This window comes from Mauremys reevesii, linkage group 3 (assembly GCF_016161935.1).
Source record: "Mauremys reevesii isolate NIE-2019 linkage group 3, ASM1616193v1, whole genome shotgun sequence".
Lineage (NCBI taxonomy): Eukaryota > Metazoa > Chordata > Testudines > Geoemydidae > Mauremys > Mauremys reevesii.
Genome location: NC_052625.1, coordinates 102,933,601 through 102,953,573, shown reverse-complemented (window position 1 = coordinate 102,953,573; position 19,973 = coordinate 102,933,601). Strand labels below are relative to the sequence as shown.

Below are 19,973 nucleotides of genomic sequence, written 5' to 3'. Positions count from 1 at the left end.
ACAGTATTAGCCCTCCTCCTGAATAGCTACCTTTGCCTGTTTGACTGGCATGAGTGACAAACAAGTTGAGTAACAGTTTCGTGGAAAGGTGAACTGTAAATTATTTTTAAAAAAATCCACTTTCTTTAGGAGTAGCTCCTGAGTTGCCCCACTGTCCAGTCAATGAGGAACAGTCAATACATGAGCAACAGAATGTATGTTTTCTGGTTCTTTGAAGCAAGGAACTCCAAAAGCAGTGTTTGAACTGATTAATTTGCAAGATGGGTGGGAGTGCGTAAGTCCATGATCCAGGGATATCTTCTCCCAAGACACTATTTGCACGTCATTTCTTTCTTCTTTTCTCGTTATTCTCCTGCACCTTCAAGTGCATAGGGTGTCCAGCTGTTTCCACCACTTGTTTTGTTCTTGTGCTGGTCTGTTCAAACTTCTCTGAGTGTCACGTTAAGGTATTTGGCTTCTTTCTCTATTGTTCAATGTAATGTTTCTCTACATTGCCCTCTTTTTCACTTCTCAGGTGGTGTCCATATTATCACTTGAACTGGAAGTTGTGGTGGTGGCATCCTTATAGCATGTTCTAAATGTATCCATCATCCTCTTCTCTCCATGTTTGATACTTTAGATTTGTTTGCTCTACTTAGACTTTCTGATGTTGCAAGAAAGTCTAATTAACTCTCTGAGGATCTTCTGCAGGCATTTACTTTTGGAATGACCTAGCTATCAATTTCTGTCGTAGATTTTCATGACTCTTCTCCATAAACGAAGACAGGCATGATGCTGGTGTTAAAAATGTGTATTTTTGTATCTTTTCCAGTCGTGCTACTTTCATAAACTTGAAAAGATTGGGAAAAGTTGTTAGCTGCTTTTGATGTTCGTTGGTTGACATCTAACATGGTGTCACCATCGTTGCACACCTCACTCCGTAGAGAGGTAAAATAACTTGCTACTTCTAGTATTTCTCTGTCTGTTCTGATAGCCATATATTTTCCCTTGTTGTTTCTTCCATTAGGAGCTATACTGATCTAAGCAGAACAATGTCATCAGCAAAAATTAGGTAATTTGGTACAGTCCAAAGATAAAATTTGCTTTTTGAGAACCTTTATTAGCCATGGCTGCTTTAGCAGCGTCTAGAAAAAGGGGTAGATTGAGCTAGAGTCAGAGAATAGTCATTTCCCCAGCTGTTTGAACACTATCCAAAGGAATATAAAATTACTCTACCCCCAAAAAATAAAATGAGAAGCATGCAGTATACAAAACTACTGCCTCATATCAGTTCTCCCCTGCTGCCTAAATGCTCCATGCTTCATGGTAGGTGCATAGAGCTTGTGACATTGCAGAATGATGCTTTCTTGGGAGCCAGATGATGCAACTGAATATGTATTGGTAATGTAAAGAAATATGATTTTTTTATGATGTCAGTTCACCTTTATTCCAAACTCTTTGTTCTGAATGAGAATCGCTTCTCAATTGCATCGGTTTATTCCATGACTACTGTTCAACTATACACAAGTAAGAGAGTAGAACAGATAAAAACACACTGTCACAATCTATCTTTGCTTTTTACATAGCACTTACTACAGTTTGGCAGCTGGAATCTGTGTGTGTTATCTTTTAATGCTCACTTAATGAACCCAAATTAGTTTATAGATTTTAAGGATAAAAAGCTTAGTAGTCATCCTTTATTCTTTCTCTTCTTCCACAGCCACATAAAGGCTTGAGGAGTAATAATGGCCCAGAGTGACATGAATTGAAAGAGTAGAACAACTCTGATTATAGACACAACTGAGGCTTTGGAGCTCTTATTTATTCCTTTGGCAAGTGATCTATTTTTTTTCCATTGTGTTGCTCTCTGTGTGATTGAAAGCAAACCTCTTTGATGGAAAAGGTTGTAATTAAATACAAACAAATTGCTAACCAGTATAATCTGCTAGAGACAATGCTTGGGCACACTAATACTTTCTAGAGCATTCCTCCTCCTACAAACTGCCTTAGGATCTTCTCTTCTCTGGGTATTTGCAGAGTTTTCTTCCCCTTTTCTTCTTCTGACTTTGACTGTCATCTTAAGGTGTGTTTACACTGCAATAAAAAAACCATGGTCACCAAGTCTCAGCACCTGGGTCAGCTGACTTGAGCTGGGGCTGCTGGGCTGTCAAATTTCAGCTGGAGCCCAGGCTCTGAAACCCTTCCTGAACCAGAGTCAGCTGACCCAGGTCAGCTGTCTTTTTTTTATTGCAGTCCCAAAGGCTGGGGGTCTCTCTTCTTCAGGAGAGGTTTTCCAGAGTCTCCATACGAAGCCTGTCAATATCTGTTGCCGGTCTGCCTTCTGAATACACTGCCTTTGTACCCCTCCCAAAGCCCCAGTGGCCTGGGCATTGAGATTCTGACAGGAAATTGAACCAGAGTTTTCTACAGTGCGGGGAGGGATAGCTCAGTGGTTTGAGCATTGGCCTGCTAAACCCAGGGTTGTGAGTTCAATCCTTGAGGAGGCCACTTAGGGATCTGGGGCAAAAATTGGTCCTGCTAGTGAAGGCAGGGGGCTGGACTCAATGACCTTTCAAGGTCCCTTCCAGTTCTAGGAGATTGGTATATCTCCAATTATTACCTTATTACATAACAGTGCAGTAAATGAAGGATTACTGGTTACTTGCCACTGAGGGACTTTTCAAACAGAGTCCTGCTCTTTGGGTATGTCTACACTTGGAGCTGGGATTATGATTACCAGCTCAAGGACACATATCTGTGCTAGCTAAATCAGAGCTAGGATACTAAAAATAGTGCATAGCCATGGCAGTGCAGGTGGTGGTGGGGGCTAGCCACCCTGACTGTGGGCCTGTCAGGAATGCCCATCAGACATGGTGCAGTAACTCCTCCTGCCACTTGTGCTGCCATGGGTGTGCTATCTTTAGCATGCTAGCTCAGTCGGAGGTGGTGCAGGTATTTTGTTCCTGTGCTGGGAATCACCCCCACCAGCTCCAAGTATAAACATGCACTTAGATTTCCAGAAGTACTGAACTGTGAATGACTGATATCAGAAGTATTTTCCTACTTTAATATGAATTTAAAAAAAAATAGCAGCGAAGTGACTGATTTTAACGTGTCTTCTTGCCAGATGCGCAAGCGCATAAAGATTAAAAGTGAAGTCACAAGAATTCCTTCCTCAGTGACCATGAAGTGGTAAGTCCCAGGGACATTACAGAATCTTGCCACTTGTGTCACAGGCCTCTCACATTTGTCAAGACTAGTGAGTGTTGCTGCTTGTATTCATGACGTTTTAAACAGGGTGCAAATGATGAAGTATGCTCCTTATTACATCATTGTATTCCCCCCCCTTTATAGCTGATTAAGTTTTTTCTGCTTTCTGTAATGCATGTTATGCATAATGTACAATTTTAGAAGAACAGGTTTGGAAAGCAGTAATGCTATGGAAAGATCTAAGGGGTGGTAGATAACAGCAAATTGGGTAGAAGCTTTCAATTTGATATGGTGGTAAATATTATTCATGCAGGTGCATCATATCATGGACCAAGGAGGTGACATTTTCTAAATGGCTTTGATTGGATCTCATCTATAATTCTGTGATTTCTTCTGTGCTACTCAGTACCAGAAAGATGACTAAAAACTGCAGCAAAATTGTAGAAGAATTAAGATTAGTAAGGAGCTTGAGTGATTTAATTAAGTGGGAAGATTTAAGAGCTACATATGGAAAATGGAGTTGACTAAATTCTGACTAAGGAGGATGTGATAAATCTCATAAGTATTTGGCAGACAGGAGGCAGTTGAGGATTTTGTTGTTTATACTTTTCAAACACCAAAACTTCCTCCCATGTTGTCCTGAGTAGCAGGAGCCCCATCTGTTCCCTGCTCAGCTGCCAAATCTGGACAACTTCCACAATTCAGGTCTGTGTTGCAATGCAAAAATATGTAGTGCTCTGAAAACTTTGACAAAGTGAAATAAGTTTAATTTAATGCCAAATGAAATATGACACACAGGATTCATTGTACAGCACTGGGGACTTGGAGAGAGGAGACTACTTGATTGCGGGGCGGGGCGGGGGGGGGGGGAGGGGAGGAAGTAGTGTTGCAAGGGTCTTTGCTGCACAGCTTGGGTCTAACGTATAACACAGACATTGGATGGAGTAACCATTATTACCACAATACCATATAGAATATAAATAGAGCCACATACTAAGACTTTCATATTTAAAAAAAGTATAGTGATTCAATAACTTTTGTGTGTAAACTGCAGTGACCAGCCAACAATTTGGTGAGCTACTACAAGAAGGAAAGTGATTTTATTTTATATAGCCTGTTGGTAAAATTTAGCAGACAGTTAAAATGTTCCTAGTTTTGCCTTCCATGACACAGAGATGATTGACAATAGGGCTGGAGTTGCTTATAATAGCCCTGGCTATGTAATGTTTTATTTTAAATTGTTTTGCCTTCCTAAATTATATCAATGGAGCCATGAAGACCAGTAAAAATACCATTTAAATCCTAGGTCAGATATGCCATCAGGGGCGGCTCTACAAAGTAGGCTGCCCCAAGCAGCGCGGAGCGCTGCGCCGCCCTTCCCCAGTCCCGCGGCGGGTCCCCTCTTCCCGCGGCTCCGGCATCCTGGGAAGGGCGGCATTTGGCTCCGGTTGAGCTCCCGCCGTTATGCCTGCGGCAGGTCCACCGGAGCCCGGGACGAGCGGACCTGCCGCAGTCATGCCTGCGGGAGCTCAACCGGAGCCGCGGGAAGACGGGACCTGCCGCAGGCATGACTGCGGCAGGTCCGCTCGTCCCGGGCTCCGGTGGACCTGCCGCAGGCATGCCGGCGGGAGCTCCACCGGAGCCAAATGACGCCCTCCCCAGGATGCCGCCCCAAGTGGGCGCTTGGCCCGCTGGTGCCTAGAGCCGCCCCTGTATGCCATGCCTTTATTATAGTGATGTTGTTTCTTTTTAAGGTAGTGAACAAAACTAAGCTAAGTATTTCTATCAAGGTCTGTGCTGGCCAAATAATAATGTTTCAGCAGATTGTCCTGTGGCTATTACGATACAGTAATGTTTCAGCATATTGCTAACATTTTGAGACCTTTCTCTAGAGGTGTGCAGTGATATTCTAGTACTTTAGAAATAATAATGTTCTTGCTTTAGTTTTATTTCTATTCATTTGATGCTTCTATTTATGTACTTCAGCCAACGAGAAGTATATTTATTTATTTTACCATTGAACTTCATAGCCTGCCCAGAGTGTGTACAAATCACTTCATATTTATTGCTCCTGGAAATGTGTATAAAATGAATTCAACTAATTTTTAGTAGGTTTCTCCATCTTGCTAGTTTATAGAGTCAGTGTGAGAGAAAAAAGTAAATCTCCAGTGACCCCTGAGGGACCCCACTTAATAGTATTTCCCATTTTTGAAGCACAGTCATTCTCTCTATATGATGTCTTATGTTTAAGCAAGCACAATTGTAGTACTCATTGCTATGTTTTAGTATGGGGCTTTTCTGCCTCGCTGCAAAAGGAATTGTCAAAATGTAATAAACTTTAGCAGTGTGAGTGCTGAATGGCTCCAGTACCTAGATGAAAGGTAATTTACCTAATGATCCTAAGTAGGAGGAAACACGTTTTTAAGTTCAACAGTGTTCAGGCACTACTCAGATCACTGTCTGCTTCTCCAGTGTGCTGCTCTGTATTGTGATGTCACATCAACCACCGGAGTATTCTGGAGCGTGGAGCCAGCATATAGGGCTTTCCCCCACCATAAGGGTAGTTTACTAGTGTTTTAATAAGCTAATCTTCAAATGGTTCAGAGTGGCTTTTTGAGTTAGAAAACTATGCACAATGCAGGGTTTTTTTTTTTGTTTTTTTTTTGTGTGAGGTTTTTTTTAAAGCTGCACTTCCCAGAATAAATGCAGGTATCTGGTTTTTATTTTAGTTCCTCATTTCTTTAGCCTTGTAGATGACCCTATCTCAATTCTGGGTAGGGTGACCAGGTAGCAAGTGGAAAAATATTTGGACAGGAGATGGGGGGTGGAGGTGGTAATAGGTGCCTATATAAGAAAAAGCTCTGAAAATTGAGACTGTCCCTATAAAATCGGGACATCTAGTCACCTTAATTCTGGGCAAGCAGACAATGACCAATGTTGTTGCAGACTCTTTTGCCATGTGTAGAAGTTGACATGTTGATTCTGCAGTTCCTGATGTACCTATTTCTCATAAAGACACAACCCTTAAAAATTAACTACTCTTTAAGCCATATTTCTCTTTTGTCAAAGAGGGAAGCCAGTAGTACAAGTTTGGTTCTAATTGTGTTTAGTAAGAGCCTTTGATCCTCATTGCTTACAACTAGATTTGTCATTCTTAAAGGGAAAGATGCGGATACCACATAACCCCCCCCCTGCCCTGTCAAAGGAGCAGACGTGTGACCCATCAATGATGGTATTGTCCAGCAATCCTTCAGTTTATTTGAATTCCATCACCATGTTAATTTAACCTAGTACTGCACCTGATGGACATCAATAGTTATTCATCAGCATTTCAGGGCGAACATCCTACATCTGTTAGGCCTGAATAAAGACAGATGTGCTTTGTTATTAGGGTTTGTTACTAACCAAAGGGGGGTGGGATATGGGTTGTGTGAAGTGAATAATTTATGACGTAATAAAACTGTCTATATAAGCTAATACTAAGCTGTAAAGGGGGGGGCTGGTTCTTTTTGAATACAAGCTGTTCTTTACTAATACGTGCACTTGTCAATAAAGAACTTTTGATCGGACCTTGCTGGTGTTGCCTGTCTCAACTGCGGTCAAACAACAAACTTCGCTGTTGGGGTTCGAGTCCCCAACACATCCACAGCAAGGACTGGGGAGGTGGAAAACTTTTAACATGTTGTATTACACTTCTATTCAGTGATCTCAGAACTCTATGGCACAATCTTCACAGTGCTCCTGTGAGGCAGTTAGTATTAATTTTTTAAAAGCTGTGCATGCCAAAGTACATAGAGCTTGTCCCCTAGTGGAGAAACATTGTAACCAGTTTTAAAATTGTACTATTCGGTTTTATGTCTAGTTAAAGCCATAGTGCGGACCTAGTTTTAGGCCATTTAATGTGGCCTTGACTTTTTTATTGATACATACATACTGAACTAGTTTCAAGTCAGCTTTTACTTTAGTCGGCTAATGGCACACCTACATAGCCTGTGGCAGCCTGCAGCAGTGAGCCTCCTAACCTGGGTCAGCAGACTCAGGCTCATGTTGTTGCACTAAAAATAGCTGTGTAGACAGAGCTTTGAAGTTGTGGCTTGGGCTCTGGAGCCCATCCCACCTCTAGGCTTCAGAACCAACCCGAGCTTCTATGTCTACATAGCTGTTTTTAGCATGGTAGTTTGAAACCCGCAAGCCAGAGTCTGTCAACACAGGTTGGAGACTTACTGTAGACATTCCCTTAGTTTTCAGACTGGTTCAGTAGAAGTGTTTCAGGCATCCTTAAACCACCTAAAACTGAATCTACAGTATGGTTTTAACTGGTTTTAAAATTTCTGAAGATGTTTTAAAACTGCTCAGAAAATTTCTCCAGTGTGCACTGTCTTTGGGGACCTAACTGACTTAGACAAGGTGTCACCAGAAGCTGCAGGAGGGTTGTCTGACTTCCAGTCTTCTGCATTAATTAGATAACCCCTTTTTTCTATATGGACAAAATGGGATGCTGATTTCCACATTTCCAATGCTGTAGTTCCATCAGAAAAACCTTTTAGTATGTGAGAATAACAGTGTTTTGAAATCCAGATCATACTGACTTATCTTTACCACAGTCCCATTAAATAACTAAGTAAAACATGGGGAGTGGAATGTGTGTACAAAATTACTTACCCGAGCAACTGTCTGCTGAAATCCCTTGGCTTGGAGTTCTCTGAAAGTCCTGATATGCTCTGACAATCTAGGATTGGCTTCCCTTTGACTACAAATTCCATTTCTGTATTCTCTTATTTCTTTTGATACTCCATTTAGGTAGAGTTTATCTCTGGGAAATTTTATAGTATCATAGAAATGTAGGGCTGGAAGGGATCTTGAGGTCATCTAGTCCAGCCTCCTGTACCAAGAGAGGATCAAGTGTACCTAGACCATCGCTGACAGGTTTGTCTAACCTGTTTTTAAAAACCTCCATTGATGATGATTCCACAGCCTCCTTATTCCAGTGCTTAACTATTCTGATAGCTAGAAAGTTTTTTTTCCCTAATATCTATGCTGAATTTTCCTTGCTACAGATTAAACCCATTACTGCTTGTCCTATTTTCTGTGGAGATGAGGAACTGATCACAGTCCTTAACATATCTGAAGACTTTTATCCAATCACCCCTCATTCTTCTTTTCTCAAGACTTACCATGCCCAGTTATTTAACCTTTCCTCCTTAGGTCATGGTTTCTAAACCTTCTCTCATTTTTGTTGCTGTCCTCTGGATTCTCTCCAGTTTGTCCATCTCTTTCTGAAAGTGTGGTGCCTGGAATTGGACACAGTACTCCAGCTGAGGCCTTACCAGTGCTGAGTAGAGTAGGACCATTACCTCCTCTGTCTTGCCTATGACAATCTTGTTAATACACCCCAGAATGTTGTTAGCTTTTTTTGCAAAGGCATCACATTGGTGGCTCATATTCAGTATGTGATCTGCTAAAACCCCCAGATCCTTTTCAACAGTACTACAGCTGTTCTCCATTTTGTAGTTGTGCATTTGATATTTTTTTTTCTTTTTGATTGTAGTACTTGGCACTTGTCTTTATTTAATTTCATCTTGTTGATTTCAGACCAATTTTTCAGTTTATTATGATCATTTTGAATTTTAATCCTGTCCTCCAAAATGCTTGCAACCCCACTCACCTTGGTGTCATCTGCAAGTTTTACAAGCATATTCTCCACTCCATTATCCAATTAATAAAAAATATTGATTAGTACTGGACCTAGGACTGACTGCTGTGTGACCCCTCTACATGCATCCTCCCAGTTTGACAGCGAACTATTGTTATCCTGGTGAGCTACAATAAGCTCTGCAAAGTATAGGGTTAACTGTATATAACGTGGGTTATACCAATTTGATATTCATTGGTGGTGGTAATTGTATAAAAACCTGTGTTTCAGTGCATGCTAGATAGTTACTCTTTCCTTTACTAGGTAGGACTGAATTTACAAACCCTCAAGGCCGTTAATCAGGCAGGGTAATCAACATGGGGGGGTAAATTGGCTTAGATAACTATTCTGTTGAAGGTAATGGGCACTTAATTAGGATATAGGGCAGAGGTTTTCATACAGTGGGGCACACTCCCTCTAGAAGGGCGCAGAGGAGTGTTTGGGGGGGGCACGGTGACGCCAGGCGGCTTGGGCTTCAGTCCAGTGCAGCAGGGCTTGGGGAGAGAGTGCCACCTCCAGCTGACACTCATCATAATTGGCCGGGTTGGGGGGGCAAAACCAAAAATCTGGGGAGAGGGGGCTCAGCTCAAAAAGTTTGAAAACTAGTTCTGTAGGGCCAGCCATGTGTAGGCCTGTTGTTATCCTGTTCAAACTGCAAGAAACAAAAATTCTGTAACCTGTGCCAGAAGCCATAAGAAGGGACCCTTTATGAGAGAAGGCATTTTACTCCAATGCCCCATTTATCGTCTCCTCATTCCTCCTCAAATTGCAGCAATAAAGAAATATATTTGATAAAAAGCTGCTATATTCCCATTCAGAAAGGTAGTTTTTGCATATGCTCAACCATTGTAGCTTTATGTAATCAGATGTTATTGTGCAAGGGTCTGTTGCTCATGACCGCGCAGAACACATTTCCCTGGCAGCAAGGCAAGTGAAAGGGCATTACTAAAGAGAGTAGTATGCCTTTTTGTCTAAGGAAGTGTGGATTCCTTTTCCCCACTTCAGATATTTCTTGGCTCAAACTATAGTGTGAGGGCATACTTTGGATAACTTTGTTTTTTGTGGGATTTTTTTGTACTGGCTTTCCTAGAGCATTGCGTGGATTGAAGTTAAGATTTTTAACCCAGTCTCTTTCAACTAATAATGGGATTTTAATTGCCCTGTGCCCCACTAATGCTAGCCTCTGACACCTACTTGTCCCACAATCATCTTCATGAATTTCTTTCTTAAAAGGGGTAAACAGAACAACGTTGGGTAATTATAGGTGTATCCCCTTGATGCTGATCCCAGGTAAAATGATGAAATGGCTGATATGGGACTCAGTAAAGGATTAAAGGAATGTGATACAGTTAATGGCAATCAACATGGATTATGGAAAAATATCTCTTGGCATACTAACTGCATATCTTTTTTTCATGAGATTACAGGTTTGGTTGATACAGGTAATATCGTTGAGGTAATAGACTTAGACTTCTGTAAGGTATTTGTTGGTATCACATGACATTTTGATTAAGATACAAAATAAACATTGCACACCTTGAATGGATTTAAAACTGGTTGATGTATTTCAAAATGTGACACTAAATGGGGAACCATTGAGTGGGAGTGTTTCCAGTGGAGTTCCTCAGGGTTCTGTTCTTGGCCATACGCTATTTTATCAATAGTCTGGAAGAAACCATAAAATCCTCACTGATAAAGTTTGCAGATGACCCAAAATTGGGTGAGGGGTAAATAATGAAGATGACCATCATTAATTAAGAGTGATCTGGGTTGCTTCGTAAGCTTGGCACAAGCAAATAATCTGGGTTTCAATACAGGCAAAGGTACAGTAGAACCTCAGTTACGAACACCTTGGCAATGGAAGTTGAACTAAACGTTACGGTTGTTCTTCTGAAAGTTTACAACTGGACATTGACTTAAAGCTTTGAAACTTTACTATGCAGCAGAAAAATGCTGCTTTTAACCATCTTAATTTAAACGAAGCAAGCACAGAAAGTTTCCTTACTTTGTCAAATCTTTTTTTAAACTTTACCTTTATTTCTGTAGTAGTGTACTTTATAACACAGTAGTGTACTGTATTTACTTTTTTTTGTCTGTGCTGCTGCCCAGTTGTGTACTTCCAATTCCAAATGACGTGTGTGGTTGACCAGTCAGTCCGTAACTCTGGTGTTCGTAACTCTAAGGTTCTGCTAGTGCAAATATTTAATGCTGATGATAATTAAGCATTGGAACAATTTAACAAGGGTTGTGGTGAACTCTCCATCTTTCTTAACAGCCTAGTATAAATTCCATTTGTTTTTAAATAACCCTAGTTAATTTGCTGATGAAATAAACTGGAATGGTGGCTACGGTGCCTGTGTTGTATGGTATTTAGTTTACAAAGAGGGTTGGCATGTCTAAGCAGCATTAATTTATTTAAATACAGTTAAATATTTTTATTTTATACCCCCCTCAATGTTTTTCATCTATCGGAGTCTATTTTTGTTTGTGTGTGAAAGGTTAGTGCCCTGACATCAGCACAAATGTGATTATAAAGTTCACACATGACTGGGGAAGGGGGGAAGATGTTGTTGGTGTCATAGGGTTATGATGATAGGATCCAATCGTGTGAAGTACTCAACGTCTCCTGTGAGTTCCCTCAACACTCAGGAGAAACCAAGCACTTGCAGGATTAGGCTGTTACTAAAGAGTTCAGCAGAGGGGTACAAATAGTTGCATGGCTTTTAGTATTACACTAACATTTCACTTCTGTACCATTACGTTAAACATTAGCCATGCTAACCTAGACTGGAGCATGTTTAACCTCCATGACATCTTTTTGACTTCTGAATTATCCGTAGTGTACATAACAACTTCACCATCTTTCCTTTTATCTTACTGAAATACCCCTGTCAACATGAATATCTTTGCAGGTGAGAAGAATATTTCTGTTTTGTTTGAAGTGTTTTCTAATATTTGTTGCGTGATCTCTTGAGAAACTTTTTGTCTCTGAGGCACATAGAAAATAATTACGGTAAATTCTAGACAGACTGTACGTTGTTTTATCACCGGTATTCTGATCTGTCTCAAATTTGTAGCTATTAAATGTCAGTCGTGTGATAGTGTTTCTCCTTGGATATTTAACACAAATTACTATTCAGGAAAGTTTTCTCTCTAGTCTTTCATGCTAAATTTAAAGTTCTTTACTATCAACAGATCTCCCACATACATCAAGATTTGCAACAATAAATATAAATTGGCTGCGGGTTCACAAATGAATTATAAACTGACAATTGGGACACTTTAAAATAGTGAGCCCTCTTTGGACCCTTTCTAGTTTGACTATAATCTCTTCTGAACTAAACTTGTGAGTTTTATGCCAAGAGCGATCGGTGCGGTCCAAGAATTTGAATCTATCCTATCATTGCATTCCAACTGGGATAGTAGACTGTTTTTCCTAATTAATTGCTTGCTTTTAATTCAGAACTCAGAGTTGGTCAGTTTTACCTTAATCCCAGCATTGTGAACGAAAAGTACGGTGATTTGCTTCTTAAGACTCTGAATCCTAGTTGTAAGATCATGAAATGAACCCAGGCAATTTGGCTTCTGTAGTAAGCTAAATGGAAGACGGATGTATGTAGCTTCCTGTCTGCAAACAGTAGTCTAGTGCTATTTGCCATGCTCTTGAAGCTTGGTTATTGCTTAAATCTGGTGTTCAAGTTGTTTGACTCCAGTTGTTGTGTGCATTTAGCCTTGTGCCTTTCTCGGCACAACTCTCTCAAGCAGGAAATTGCACCTCTGCTATGGAATACCAAAATGTCTCCTTCCACCTTGTATCAATTCTGGTATCAAATCAGCAGTTATAGCCTTTACAAAATTTACTTTTTAAAAAGATACAAGATGTAGTAAAGATTGCAGAATAAATGGAGATATGGGAATCCACATATCTCCAGTCCTTTTCCCCCTTGAAATGATGAACAGTCTATTGAGTGCCTGGATCATTGGTGGTTCTTGATATTGTCCACTGGATTTGTAACTTTTTTTGTTGCCATAACTGATAGTTTTTCACCTGGACATCTTACTGACAGCTGAGATGTATTGGGAAATCTACAAATTATAGTCCTCATTTGCCTATCTGACCTTCCTCTGCCCCTTAACAATATCTCTACTGCTATATTTTTCTCAGCTCTTAATAAACATCCGTTGGATGTCTTCTCATTCTGGTACACAGGTGGTCTTTATGTGGGAGTTACATGGTGAAATTTTAAAGGCTTGTGTTATGCAGGAGAGTAGACTAGGTGATTATCATCCCTTCTGATCTTAAAACTGGTGAGTCATCTCCATGAATGCAAGTGAGCCAAATAATTCCTAGATTAGAGAGATTAAAAAGGGAAAAAGGTAGCACATGGCCCACCTGAATATGTGGAAAACAATTATAATATTAATGTAACCTCCCTCAGAAATGTAAACACCTTCTTCTCTGTCCATTATGCAAATCTAATTCATAGTTACCTTTTTCATATCTCTGTAGCCAGTTAATTGTCCCCTTCTCAACCTCAGCACTGAGAGGGTCAAGTGACTTGCCGAAGATCACACAGGAAGATCAATAATTTTAGCCCAGCTCTCTCAAGTCTTAATCTAGTGCCCTAATCACTGGACCTTCCGTGTACTCTAACCTTCATCTGTGTCTCTTGCTTGTTCTCCCTGCTCCTCTTTGAACCTATGTAACAATCTGGAATCGTAATGCAGGAATTTAGCACCGGGCTCTACATAAGTCAATAGAACAGCCCTGGATTCCTAACCATAACCCTTGAGACTGCCACCTACAGTGGGTACTTTGTCAGTGTTATGACCCTGTGCCTGGAATTTTTTGTTCTGCATTGTCATTGTGTAAAAACAGTGCATTAACTGACTGATATGTGTAGGTGTCTGAAAAGGGCCTATTGTCTGATATCACAGTATCATTTGTGTGTCTGCGAGCCTTGCGCGCTCTTCAGTTTCTTTTTAAATTTCATTTTTATGTGTGGAGATGGGCAACATGGTGTGTCAGAATATTTTTGCTGGGAGGTATGGAAACAGCTATTTTAGTATCTTTTTAGCAGTTGGGACACCGGTTTCCAGGTAAGCTTTGTATCTTGCCAAGCAAATACTATTAGCTCAGAGGCTTGCAGCATGCTCTCATGAGAGTCACAGGGGTCCTTGATGACTCCTCTCAGGTGTTTCTTCTGATGTCATCTACCCCAAGAAACAGTTAAGAAGTGAGGTGTAATTTTGTTTCAAGATGACGTATCCTGTATTCCTTAGCCTTGCCTACACGGAGGTTTTATCACGATTACAGTAATTGATGTAGCTGTGTTGGTGCAAGCCCCAGTGCAGACAGGCACCATCGTTACTTGCACTGGTGGAGTTATTACCCTACCTTTTAGTTTTGCCTTATTTCAGTAGTAGAGTGTACCAGTGCAACTACATTAGTGGCTAGCCACTGATGACTGAATTTTGGGGCAGATTCCCAATATAGACAAGGCCTTACGGAGAGATAAGGGGCCAGACACAGGTCCCATTGAAGTCAATGACCAAAGTTTGTCTTCATTGTGAGGTGGGATTTGGCCCATGTTATTAAAGAACCACAGTGCTGGCTGACCACCTAAAAATTTAAATTCTTGTCAATTGACCATTACTTCTTCCTTTCCTATCAGCCTCCTCCCCTCATGCCCCAACCATATTTCTCTTCCCTAACCTGCACTGACCACCTCAACGTGTCGGGAGTTAGTATTCATCCTCAACTGATTCTTGCCTTCTCTAATGACACTGCCAACAAGGATGCTAGTTTTGGCATGTAGATACTTGTACCTTAAGACCTGGACTGAGACCCCCAGCTCTTTTCACATGGACAATCAAAGCGTCAGAAGGTGATAAGACTTGTGGTCATTGACCTGGGTGAAATGCAGACTTGCAATATGGAGGTGAAAGGTTACAAATACTATTACATATGCCTTGAGCCATTCACTCCTCCCAGATTCCTGTTAATGTCGGTCATATTTGAGAAGGGAGGGGATCTGCTTAACAATCTTAAGTTTATCTTTTTAAACAGTGACAGTCATTAAGATGATTATTTAATAATTATATTATGGTAATGCCTAGAGGCCTTCATCAGCATCAGGGTTGCTTGTGCTAGCCACTGTATGAAATCCTACTGTACTTACAGCATTTTTATTTTGACTTTTATTACTCCATTAATTGAAAGTAAACACTTAAGTGGTGTCTGTTTGTAAATAATATACTCAGATTTTATATGTGAGTAAATCTCTATTTTTAAGTACACTTAAATTATAAATGCTAAATGCTTTTTCTGTTCAGAAAAACTGAGCACTTTTTCCCTTTCTTCTGTAAACTGGGTGTGATGTGGGGAGATATTTATCATAAATACAGTGTACATACCCCAAGGCTAGACAAGTAGGCATTTCTAATTTTGTTACATTCCTAGTACCATAATTGAAAACCCAGAGGCTAATTCCTTATTTTATTTCTAAATTCCTTCTTTGTAGAAAATTAGAAGTTTAAACAAAGGGAGCAAAGCAAATTTAAGGCCGACTTAGATGAACGTTGACCCTTGCTCACTCTTGCTGGACTGGTTGACACACAAAGCAGTGGGACTGTCTGATCTGGCCCATAAAACCTCCCCAGTGCCCTTTTCATGACAAAAATGTGCTTTTCCAACTATCCCTTAAATCCTGAAAGACAAAAGGTATTTGTTAAGTAAAAAAACCCTGTATAGTGCAAGTGTAATGTCAGTGGTAAAAGGAGGAGGCTGGTTTTAAAGATGATTACTAGAAACAGAGCGTAAGCGAAGGGCAAACCACAACTCAGTGAAGTCTCCCCTTATATGTATATCAGTATGAATAGTGTGTTCAGGAACAAAAAGGAGGCATAAAGCTGAAAACTGGAACAGAACTGGAGTATGAAAAAGTCCTGATCAACTGAAAGGATAATGTTCATGGTGGAGGAATATGCAAGGCTGCCAGTGACTTCTGTAGGTGATTAAACACCAGAATGAAGCTCTGGCATTTGATCTCAAGAGCCATTTGTTATGAGTGCACTCAAGTGACACAAACATACTCCAGTTACACAACATGGTACAAGAGACAACAAACAATGTGCTAGAAAATCCTTTTTTCTTTTCTCTTTGTTGTGAGAGAATGCTTTTTACTATTGTTAACGGTGGGGGTTTTCAACCTTTTTCTCCCCCCCCCCCAAACACTCAAGGGCCCAGCAGGGGACGGGGCACAGTTTTATTTCTGTTTGGGTGGGGGCAGGGGCTGTCAGGGCTCGGGCCGGCTTTGCACAGTGGTGTCCAGGGAGAGCGTGCCATCTCCACACTCTGACTCACCTCAGCAGGCCACCCAGCCTGTCTGGGTTGTGGGAGATGGGGGACAGAAGCAAAAATTGTAACTGAAAGTGGGGGAGGGGACTCAGCTCAAGAAGTTTGGAAACCATGCAGGGTGCAGGCAGGGGGTAGTTAGGGGCTGTGCGCAGACAGAGAGGTAGCTCAGAGTGCAGGATAGCTGTGGCTGTGTGCGGGCGGGAAGGTAGCTCAGCGTGCAGGCAGGAGGTAACTCGGTGCAGGGAGAGGGGTATCTAGGACTGTGTGTTGGCAGGCGGGTAGGTCAGGGTGCAGGGAGGCAGTAGCTAGGGGCTGTGTGCTGGGAGGGGGCCCCCGCTGTGGTCGCTGCTCCCTGAGGGCTCTGCTGGCCTTGGGGCCAGGGCCACTGCCTGGGCAGCTCTCCTCTTACTGGCTGCATGAGCAGTCAAAGGGGGCTGGGATCTGAGGAGGAGCTGCAAGCCCAGGCACTAGCAGGAGATGCGGGGGAGGGGGGATGCTGCGGCTGCCCACTCCATGGCACCAGGCAGAGCAGCAGCTGCCTGCACTTCCTAGCTCCCCACCTCCAACCTGGACACGGGGCAGGGCCTTGGGGGCAGAAGGAGAGGAGGAGGTATGTGTGTGGAACCTGCTCCTCTATGGGTAAGGCACTGCAGTTTGGGGAGTCAGCTCTCCCTGTGTCCCCTGTACTCCACCCTGTGGGCTCAGGGCTTCTGCCCCGCAAGGAGCGTTGAGGCTCCAGGATTCAGCCATGCAGCTCCTGTTTATATCCCTGTGGGGGGTGCTGTGGCTCTGGGTTTCAGCTACAGGGTTCTGTGGACCCTTGAAAGGGCTGAGTGGGCTGCGGACCCCCCGTTGAGAGCCTCTGGTTAACGTCCGCCACTCACTGTTGAAAGGAAAGTTCATTAAATGACTAAGGGCAGGGCTAACAAGTAAGAAACTAACTGAGGGAATGGTTTGTGTAATAATGGTGTGAGTTATGTGCCAGATTCTGTACTGTCTTTATGCAACCCCATTGAGTTTGGGGTTGCGCATGTATAACTGAGAACATCATTTTGGTTCATAATGTTTACTTATTTCAGTATCTTTTTGAAAGAGAATTTTTTTGGTCTGTGGCTGAAAATCTTAATTTTGTCATGCACTTCCCTGAATGGTAATATTTTATATGGTCTAACATAGACAGTTTGTCATCTGTGTCATAATGTCAGTCTCTGGTAGTTACCTTTACAGACAGGGAGAAATCCACATAAAATTAATTGGGCATTGTGTATGTTGCTCTAGTTCAGGGGTAGGAAACTATGGCACAGGTGCTGAAGGCGGCACGTGAGCTGATTTTCGGTGGCATTCACACTGCCTGGGTCCTGGCCACCGGTCTGGGGGGACTCTGCATTTTAATTTAATTTTAAATTAAGCTTCTTAAACATTTTAAAAACCTTATTTACTTTTACATACAACAATAGTTCAGTTATATATTATAGACTTATAGAAAGAGACCTTCTAAAAACGTTAAGATGTATTACTGGTACGCAAAACTTAAATCAGAGTGAATAAATGAAGACTCGGCACACCACTTCTGAAAGGTTGCCGACCCCTGCTCTAGTTAATAGTACATCAGTCTTTCAGATGTGAAATTCTCTTCCTGGGGATTTATAACTGAACGGTAGATGCAACCTCATATTAATTATAATCCCTAATTACTAAAACGTTAATTTGAGCTTTATAAATCAAATATAAAAGTGTGGCCTGGATGGGAAATAACATTCACAGGTTCTGAAAGTGAGCAGGATGCTTTGGAAAATCTTAAAGTAAATGTGACTTTTTATGTTGCAAGAATGCTTAGTTGTTAAATTGATGGGGTCACATAAATTCCTTGATGGGTAGGTAGAAAATACCTAAAACAAAGGATTGGAGTGAGAGTGTGCATTTTTGGCACTTTGTCAGAGGCTGAAAAAATAAGGGGTTCCCATTTAAAGTAAAATGAAATAGTCTGCTAGTCCAGTAGCTTGCATCGACAGATGCTTGTGTTGTCAACACAATCCTTGCCCCAGATGCCACAGCGATGAATGTGGTATAAATGCCTAGATAGTACTCAGCCTTTGGGTCTGAAAACTGGGGGGGGGGAGAAAAGGGGAAAACAAACTATAGAGCAAAGCTTTGCTGGGATAGCACTAATAGTAAACTCCTGGTGAGGTGTCAGAGTGTGCCCATGCGTGCATGGGGTTATGGTGGTGAAGGTCAGATCACAGTTCACTGCAAATGCAGTTTCAGTTGTTTCTTAATTTGTTGGTTTACATGATCATTGAGACTTTTATTTTTGCAAACGTTATTAATAAACCTGCATTATTATTTTTCAGTGGTAACCAAATTAACATTAAAACTACAAATATTGGTTTAAATTACTCGTGTTGGTTCTCTCAAAGGCTTAGGAATGCAAAAAGACAGATCAAGCCCATGAAAAGATGTGTTCTTCATGCATATCGAGGGGGTCTTTGTAGGGGGATGGAGATTAGTGAATGATGCTCAATATTTCAGTCTTCATCTAATCTATTATTTATCTATTTATTTTTGTGTTATTAAACACCGATTATAGAAGTGTCCATCCCAATATCTTGGCACCCCTACAAGGCTTTACATTCATATTAATCCGAAAAATTAATATGAAATGCTTAAACCCATACAGTCACTATCAGTTCCGGCCCCCAAACTTAATTATCTCATGCTAATAAATAACCTCATCCAACCCTTATTCTATCCTCTCAGCAAATGTCTGAAAAATAGATAAGCTTTGTCAGTATGTCTGGGCCTTGGAGGACCGTAGGGGAAAGACGTTTTTGAGTCAAGGGACCCTGGTGAAGAATGCCAGGCTGGCAGCTTCCTCTTCTCTGTAATGTCCCGGGAGTGTCATTTCAAGTGGCTGTATTAACCAGAACTGTGGCAATGTGGCATGGGGAGAGGGATGGTGTTTTAAGTAATTAGGTCCCCAAACATTTAAGGCTTTAACGGATCTAAACCAACACCTTAAACTCCACTCAGATGTTGATAGGCAGCCAGTGCAGCTTTTGCATCACCAGGGTTCTGCCTCCAGTGTGAGACTGTTATGTTTTAAAAGGCTGCTATGCTTTGGATGAATTTAATCTTCTGAATAGTCTCAATGTGTAGCTCAAAATAGTGTGGTGTTAGTCTGAACTTGTGGTGACAAAGACATGGATAAGTGTAAAAAGTCTGAATCTGAAACACAAGGTTACTCTTCCTAGCAGCCAGGAGGGATGTGAGTTAAATGCATAGGTAGAGGCTCAAAGTGCCCCCACCACTTCCAGAAATACACTGTCACTGGTTGTAACTTGAACACAGTAGATTCCACAATTGCTGTCTTATAGTCATGACGTTGCCCTGTATCCTGGATGCAGGAGGTTTGGTCTGAATCTGAGCAATTCTATTTGCAAAGTAGCCAGCAAGTTCTTCACAGTGAGGCTGGGATTGTTTTGTTTGAAATGCTATCTCTCAAACATCCCAGGATTGAGGTGGTATTCTTATTTGCAGAATTTAAAGAATAAATGTTCACTCATTGTCTTTCCCTCTCCCCTCTTTTCTCTCTAGATGAACACAATGATGTACAGAAGAAGACCTTTACAAAATGGATAAATGCTCGCTTTTCCAAGGTAGAAATAATTTTCAAAAATTCCAGTAGGAACCAAATAAATGTCAGCTCTAGGTACCATATTTTGTTTCAGGGCT

At 41.4% G+C, this 19,973-nt stretch overlaps 1 protein-coding gene across 6 annotated transcripts in view; it reads left to right on the top strand.

The window, feature by feature from the left end:
- The window catches only part of UTRN (utrophin), a 576,172-nt gene that overhangs the window by 70,172 nt on the left and 486,027 nt on the right, over positions 1-19,973 (top strand). For all 6 annotated transcript variants that reach the window (XM_039528635.1, XM_039528634.1, XM_039528636.1 and 3 more), the window contains one exon: positions 19,836-19,897. In XM_039528635.1, the coding sequence (XP_039384569.1) occupies positions 19,836-19,897 (62 nt within the window). The remainder of the gene's footprint in view (positions 1-19,835; positions 19,898-19,973) is intronic.